Source organism: Myotis lucifugus, unplaced genomic scaffold (genome assembly GCF_000147115.1).
Source record: "Myotis lucifugus unplaced genomic scaffold, Myoluc2.0 scaffold_2315, whole genome shotgun sequence".
Lineage (NCBI taxonomy): Eukaryota > Metazoa > Chordata > Mammalia > Chiroptera > Vespertilionidae > Myotis > Myotis lucifugus.
The window spans coordinates 14,346-22,942 of NW_005873363.1; the positions used below are offsets into that span (position 1 = coordinate 14,346).

Sequence of the window (8,597 nt, forward strand, 5' to 3'; positions counted from 1 at the left end):
GTGGATGTTCCGGTTTGGGTGACACGCGTTTTGAGGCCCACACGCGGGGGCTGGTGTCTGAACAAACAGGAAGGCGGGGCGAGAGGCAGGGGGTGCTGCTGGGCCAGCGATAGAGACAGAGACATGATCGAGCTCACCGCGCCCTCTTCCGGGACAACGGGAAAAGTACTGACAGACTCGAGAGTCTGAAAAGCTGGTGTAATTGTTGCAAAGCACAGTTCTAATGTCCATCCCACTTCTGTTGTTAACATGTTATGTTTCTGGCAGCAATTTCAAAAAAATAACGTTCTTACCCCGGACTAAGGCATTCCTCTTGGCACGGCCGGGAGTGGAGGAGGCAGTGGGCTGGGCGCTGTCATCTGCGGGGAGAGTGCAGCCAGTTAACACGCCAGACACGGGCACAGCTCATGCTCACAGGAAGGCCACGCCAGCAGGCGTGTTGGGAAAAGTAAACTTCCAGAAAGCTTGTTCACAGGCTCTGTGAAATCAGCGCACAGTGGGGCTTTAAACATCTCTATGCTACTTATATAAACTGAGGTAATATCTCCAGGAGCAATTTTGTGGTTCTTAGCAAAACAAAGCAGAGCAGGGTAACGATTATTTAAGAACCAGCTCTGGGTAGTTGACCTCCCCAAACCAGTTTTAAGTGCAATAGAGAAAATAAAACCTTGCTGCTGGGTAGAGAAGCCTTATAGCCTCAGAGGCCAACCCCAAAGCACTGCCACCCAGAGGCTGAGCCACAACTGTCTCTTAGGTGAACATAAATATAGGCAGTCTGATTCACAAATACGGCCTGCTTTAAAATCAGGACTGTGATTTACAATACGGAGGAACAGTGTATCGCAGGGAAATTCAACACTCTCCTGAATACCTGGCAGGACTAAGGCGAGCCAGGCTGACGAGTAGAAGAACAGAAGGACCTTCACTACTGCAAATTTTTATTTCTTTTTTCGCCTTTCAACTAAGAAACCAATTTTTCTGTCTTTTTCTTCTTTTTCCATCACCTGATTTTACCCTTTTAATTACTACATTTTTATTTTTAACCAGTATTATTACTGCTACCATTTTACCATTTTTTAAAGTGCCATTTTATTTTCTCTTTATTTTATTTTGGGAGTAGTGTTCTCCATTCTATTTTCATCGTTCCTTTAGCATCAATTTTCCCCACCTCAATTTTACCGCTATGCTAAAACCCTCTTCCTCACTTTTCCCCTTTTGGTGTCCTGTTTCTCTTACCCTATTCCTGCTTTAGATTTTCCCTATTCCATCTTTTTACCCCCTGTCCAATTTCACCCTTCTTATATATCCTATTTCCAATCCACTGCTCTAAATCCTTATACAGCTATCCCTTATCCTTCTTCACTATCCAAACATTTTTTTTCTCTTATCTTTCTATTGTTTTCTTGCTGTTTGCTTGATGGTTGAATATATTGTTTTTTTGTTTGTGTGTGTGTTTTTTTTTGCTTGTTTTGTTTTGTGTTTTTCTTTTTTTTTCTTTTTTAGGACTCGTTGTGAAGTTGTTTTGCTTTTTCTTTTTCTTTTTATCTGCTGGTTTTCCCCTCCCACCCCTCCCCCACCCCCCAGCTATTTTTGTGCTTCTGTTTTCCCTTGCCTCTCTTGATATCATTGGTTGTTTGTAGTTTGCATTCATCTCCAGGGATCTGTTGCTGGAATTTGTTGGGATTAGTGGCAGTTCTATCGGAGTTTTCTCCTCATACAAATAGTCTCTTCCCCTCTTCTACTTCATTCTCTCTTTTCGCTCTTTTTTTTTTCTTTTTCTTTTTCCCCCCCTCTTTTTTTCCCAATTTCATTTTTGCACTCCGTTTTTTTTCTTTCTCATTTTTCTTTTCTATTTTCTCTTTTATCTTTTTCTCTTCTTTCCTTCTTACCCCCTAATTCTCTTAATTCGGGGGGTCACCTTTATTTGGGGTTATTGATATCGTGAATATATTTGTGTTCAGTGCCTGGTACGTTGTGCCTTGTTGTGTTGTATTTTGTGCCTTTAAATCAACGCAGCAGATCCAAGCAACAGCAGCCTCCTGATCACCACACCCTCTGTCTGAGGAACACAGCTGTAGGTGAAGCCTCCCCCCACCAGCCAGAAGAGCCACCCCAGCTGTGAACAGCACCCACCAGAGGAGCTGCTGCCAACTGAGGAGCAGCTGCTACCGCAACCACCCAAGGAGTAACCACAGCCCAAGGAGCCACTGCCACCCAGGGAGCAGCCATTGAATGACTCAACATCTAGATATGTCAGTGAGATCAAACATGGGTAGGCAAAGAAACCCCCAAAGGAAAGAAAAGGAGGACTCGCCAGAAAAGCAGCTAAGTGAGACAGAGGCATTCAACATGACAGAAAAAGAATTCAGAATAAGGGTCCTAGCATGCATAAACCGGATGGAGAAAGAAATCAACTACTTATGCAAGAAGCAAGAAGAAACAGATGAAAAAATCAATAACTTATGCAAGACCCAGAAGAAATGAAGAGCGATATAGCTGCAATAAAAAACACCATTGAAAGCATCAACAGTAGACTAGGAGAAGCGGAGGACCGAATTAGTGAATTAGAAGACAAGGAAGCAAAACACTCCCAAACTGTACTGCAATTGGAGAAAAAAATTAAAAGACAGGAGGAGAGCCTAAGGGAGCTTTGGGACAACATGAAACGAAACAACATACGAATAATAGGGGTGCCAGAACAACAGAAAGATGAACAAGGATTAGAAAACCTACTCGAAGAAATAATATCAGAAAACTTCCCTGAGGTGGGGAAGAAAAAAGTCACACAAGCACAGAGAGTCCCAAACAAGGTGAACCCAAAAAGACCCACACCAAGACACATCATAATTACCATGGCAAGTGTTCAGGACAAAGAGAGAATCTTACAGGCTGCAAGAGAGAGACGGAAAGTTACATTCAAGGGATCTCCCATTAGATTATCAAATGATTTCTCAACAGAAACACATCAGGCCAGAAAAGAATGGTCGGAAATCTACAAAGTGATGCAAAAGGACTGAACCCAAGAATACTCTATCCAGCAAGGCTATCATTCAAAATTGAAGGGGAAATAAGAAGCTTCACAGACAAAAAAAGGCTAAGGGAGTTTATCTCCACCAAGCCAGCAATGCAAGAAATGCTAAAGGGACTGGTGTAAAAAGAAAAAAGAAAAAGCTCAGAAAGAAAACAGCCACACAAAAAAAGAAATGGCTACAAACAAGTACCTTTCAATAATAACTTTAAACGTAAACGGACTAAATGCTCCAACCAAAAGACATCGAGTGGCTGAATGGATAAAAAAACATGACCCATACGTCTGCTGTCTACAAGAGACCCACCTCATTAGAAGGGATTCACACAGACTGAAAGTGAAGGGATGGAAAAATATCTTTCAGGCAAATGGAAAGGAAAAGAAAGCTGGGGTAGCAATACTTATATCGGACAAAATAGACCTCAAAGTGAAGGCCATAACAAGAGATAAGGAAGGCCACTTCATAATACTAAAGGGATCAATACAACAAAAAAATATAACGCTGGTAAACATATATGCACCCAATGCAGGAGCACCCAAATACATAAAAAAACTCCTGGAAGATATCAAAGGAGAGATCGACAAAATACAATCATAGTAGGGGACTTTAATACACCACTGATATCAATGGATAAGTCCGCTAGACAAACAATCAGCAAAGAAACAGCAATCCTAAATGACTCACTAGATCAGATGGACTTAATAGACATCTTCAGAACACTTCACCCCAAAGCTGCGGAATATACATTCCACTCAAGTGCTCATGGGACAGATTCAAAAATAGACCACATATTGGGTCACAAGCAAAATCTCCCCAAATTCAAGAAGATTGAAATCATACCAAGCATCTTCTCAGATCACGATGGCATAATATTAGAAATAAACTACAATAAGAGCAACCCAAAATACTCAAACACTTGGAAGCTGAATAGCATGTTATTAAATATTGATTGGGTTACCAATGAGACCAAAGAAGAAATTAAAAGCATCCTGGACACTAATGACAATGAAAACACATCAATCCAAAACCTATGGGACACAATGAAAGCAGTCCTGAGAGGGAAGTTTATAGTTCTACAGGCCTATCTCAAAAAACAGGAAAAAATGGTAGTAAATCATCTAACTCTACAACTCAAAGAATTAGAAAGAGAGCAACAAGAAAACCCCAGAGTGAGCAGAAGGAAGGAGATAATAAAGATTAGAGCAGAAATCAATGACATAGAGACCAAAAAAACAATACAGAAAATCAATGAAACCAAGAGCTGGTTCTTTGAAAGGATAAACAAGATTAACAAACCTCTAGCCAGGCTCACCAAGAAGCAAAGAGAGAGGACCCAAATAAACAAAATCAGAAACGATAGAGGCGAAATAACAACAGACCCCACAGAAATACAAATGATTGTTAAAAAATACTATGGACAGCTCTACTCCAACAAACTAGACAACCTGCAGGAAATGGATAAATTCCTAGAAAAATACAACATTCCAAAACTCAATCAGGAAGAATCTAAAAATCTCAATAGGCCAATAACTATGGAAGAAATTGAAGCAGTCATCAAAAAGCTTCCAGCAAACAAAAGCCCAGGACCAGACGGCTTCACAGGGGAGTTTTACCAAACATTCAAGGAAGAACTAAAACCTATCCTCCTCAGACTACTACAAAAAATTCAAGAGGAAGGAACACTTCCAAGCTCATTCTATGAAGCCAGCATCACCCTAATACCAAAACGAGGTAAAGACAACACAATGAAAGAGAATTACAGGCCAATATCCCTCATGAACATAGATGCCAAAATCCTCAACAAAATCTTAGCAAATCGGATCCAGCAGTACATCAGAAAGATCATACACCATGACCAAGTAGGAATTATCCCAGGGATGCAAGGATGGTACAACATCCGCAAATCAATAAACGTGATACATCACATAAACAAATTGAAAGAAAAAAAACCACATGGTCATATCAATTGATGCAGAAAAAGCATTTGACAAAATCCCACACCCATTTTTGATAAAAACTCTCAGCATGGTGGGAGTAGAAGGATCATACCTCAACATAATAAAAGCCATATATGACAGGCCCACAGCCAACATCATACTCAATGGACAAAAACTAACACCATTTCCCCTAAGAACAGGAACAAGACAGGGATGCCCACTCTCACCACTCCTGTTCAACATAGTACTGGAAGTATTAGCCATTGCAATTAGGCAAGAAGAAGAAATAAAAGGCATCCAAATGGGAAAAGAGGAAGTAAAACTGTCCTTATTTGCAGATGACATGATATTATACATACAAAACCCTAGAGACTCCATCAAAAAGCTACTAGATTTAATACATGAATTTGGCAATGTAGCAGGATACAAAATTAACCCCAAGAAATCTGAGGCATTTCTATACACCAATAGTGAACTTTCAGAAAGAGAGATTAGAAAAACAATCCCATTTACCATCGCACCAAAAAAATTAAGATACCTAGGAATAAACTTAACTAAAGAGGTAAAAGACCTCTACTCAGAAAACTACAGGACATTGAAAAAAGAGATAGAGGAAGACATAAACAGATGGAAGAACATACCGTGTTCATGGATTGGTAGAATCAACATCATTAAAATGTCCATACTACCCAAAGCAATCTATAAATTCAATTCACTTCCCATTAAAATACCAACGGCATACTTCACAGATCTAGAACGAACTCTCCAAAAATTCATCTGGAATAAAAAAAGACCCCGAATAGCTGCAGCAATCCTGAGAAAGAAGAAAGTAGGTGGGATCTCAATACCAGATATCAAGATGTATTACAAAGCCACTGTTCTCAAAACTGCCTGGTACTGGCACAAGAACAGACATATAGATCAATGGAATAGAATAGAGAACCCAGAAATCGGCCCGAACCAATATGCTCAATTAATATTTGACAAAGGAGGAAAGAACATTCAGTGGAGCCAAGATAGTCTCTTCAATAAGTGGTGTTGGGAAAATTGGACAGATATATGCAAGAAAATGAAACTAGACCACCAACTTACACCATACACAAAAATAAACTCGAAATGGATAAAGGACTTAAATGTACGACAGGAAACCATAAAAATTCTAGAAGAATTCAAAGGCAACAAAATCTCAGACATATGCCGAAGCAATTTCTCCATTGATACAGCTCCTAGGGCACTTGGAACTAAAGAGAAAATGAACAAATGGGACTACATCAAAATAAAAATCTTCTGCACAGCAAAAGAAACCATCAACAAAACAATGAGAAAACCCACTGCGTGGGAAAACATATTTGCCAATGTCATATCTGATAAGGGCCTAATCTCCAAAATTTATAGGGAACTCATACAACTTAAGAAAAGGAAGATAAACAAACCAATCAAAAAATGGGCAAAGGACCTAAATAGACACCTTTCAAAAGAGGACATTCAGAAAGCCAAGAGACATATGAAAACATGCTCAAAGTCACTAATCATCCGAGAGATGCAAATCAAAACAACAATGAGGTACCATCTCACACCTGTAAGAATGGCTATCATCAACAAATCAACAAATGACAAGTGCTGGAGAGGATGTGGAGAAAAAGGAACACTCGTGCACTGCTGGTGGGAATGCAGACTGGTGCAGCCACTATGGAAGACAGTATGGAGTTTCCTCAAAAAACTAAAAATGGAACTCCCATTTGACCCTGTGATCCCACTTCTAGGGATATATCCCAAGAAACCAGAAACACCAATCAGAAAGGATATATGCACCCATATGTTCATAGCAGCACAATTCACCATAGCTAAGATCTGGAAACAGCCTAAGTGCCCATCAGTAGATGAATGGATTAGAAAACTGTGGTACATCTACACGATGGAATACTATGCTGCTGTAAAAAAGAAGGAACTCTTGCCATTTGCAACAGCATGGATGGAACTGGAGAGCATTATGCTAAGTGAAATAAGCCAGTCAATGAAGGAAAAATACCACATGATCTCACACATTCATGGATAATAGAGACCATTATAAACTTTTGAACAATAATAGATACAGAGGCAGAGCTGCCTCAAACAGATTGTCAAACTGCAGCGGGAAGGCCGGGGAGGGTTGGGGGGCAGGAGGGAAGGGGGTAAGAGATCAACCGAAGGACTTGTATGCATGCATATAAGCATAACCAATGGACATAAGACACTGGGGGGTAGGGGAGGCCAGGGGATTGTCAAGGGCGGGGAAAAAAAGGACACATATGTAATACCCAAAAATAAAAAACAAAAAAACAAACAAAAAAAAACCTAAAAAAAACAAAACAAAACAAAGCTATGAGGGTTCATGATTGTCCCTCCGTTACTGCTTGTCATGGGCACATCAAACGATCAATTTTCAAGGTGGAAGGTTCTCTGTCCTGAAATGGCCGTGAAGGTCAGGAGTTCAGAGCCCCGCTCTCACCCCTTAGAGACAACGGTTTTCTGGGGAAACAAAACGAAATAACAGAGAATGAAAAATGTAATGTTCATCTAGGGAAACCATGGCCCTGAAGTCAGGTTTGTTGCTCTCTGTGCTTTAACACATTTCTTTCACATCCTGACTAGTTTCTATCAGATTCAGGGGAAACAAATGCATCTCACTAGTCTGGGAACACACAGGCCAGGCACACCTGTCCTCAGGACACCATATGTTTGAAACGCCAGGAAACACAGTGAAGGGAGAGGAGCGCAGACGCACCCGGGTCCCCACAGAAGCGCTGGCATTCGGCCTCGCTTTGGAAGTTGTTTAGGTTCCCCTGGCAGCCTCCATACACGAACTCCTCGCAGCGCCCGGAGCGGTGGTTGTAGAAGTAGTTCTTGAAGTAGAAACGGCAGGGCCCCTTGTCCGCATCCAGGAAGCAGTATTTGGGCCGCCCTGGGGGTTGCACATGTGTCAGAGAGTTCTCCTTGGAGTAAGTTACTTATTTCTATTAAACTAGAGGCCCAGTGCACGAAATTGTGCATGGGTGGGGGTCCCCTCAGCCCAGCCTGCACCCTCTCCAATCAGGGACTCTTTGGGGGATGTCCCACTGCCAGTTTAGGCCCAATCCTAGCAGTTGGACATTCCTCTCACAATCTGGGACTGCTGGCTCCTAACTGCTCACCTGCATGCCTGCATGATTGCCCCTAACTACCCCCCGCCCCCTGCCAGCCTGATCACTCCTAACCACCTCTGCCTGCTAGGCTGGTCCCCCTCAAAGCCCCTACCCCCTGCTGTCCTGGTTACCACCAACTGCTCTCCTCCGCCGGCCTGGTTGTCCCACGCAGCCTGTTGTTCAGTCATTTGTTCGTCCCACACTGACCCCTCTGCTGGCCTGGTCGCCCCACACAGCCTGTTTTGTTGTTACTGTTACTGTGAGGGCATCCCGGACAATATGCATATTCCTCTATTGTTAGTATAGATGGACACATAACTGGGTTGTGCTGAAGTCATTTAAGGAGCAGACATGGACAGTTAACAACAAGAGGTGAACATGGAACAACCACACAGTGTGACAATAACCTGCGACATCGTCTGCAACATGTAGACTAAGGCAGAATGCAGCTATGATCGCAGGTGGCTGCC

The 8,597-nt window shown here is 41.9% G+C and overlaps 1 protein-coding gene across 1 annotated transcript in view; it reads right to left on the minus strand.

Moving 5' to 3' along the window:
• Positions 1-293: 293 nt before the first annotated feature.
• Positions 294-8,597, minus strand: part of LOC106695709 (tissue factor pathway inhibitor-like) — a gene marked incomplete at its 3' end in the record, with an annotated part of 10,985 nt that continues 2,681 nt past the window's right edge. Inside the window, exons 3-4 of the mRNA XM_014450451.1 lie at positions 7,731-7,907; positions 294-359 (exon numbers count right to left, since the gene is read on the minus strand). Coding sequence (XP_014305937.1) covers positions 294-359; positions 7,731-7,907 — 243 coding nt within the window. The remainder of the gene's footprint in view (positions 360-7,730; positions 7,908-8,597) is intronic.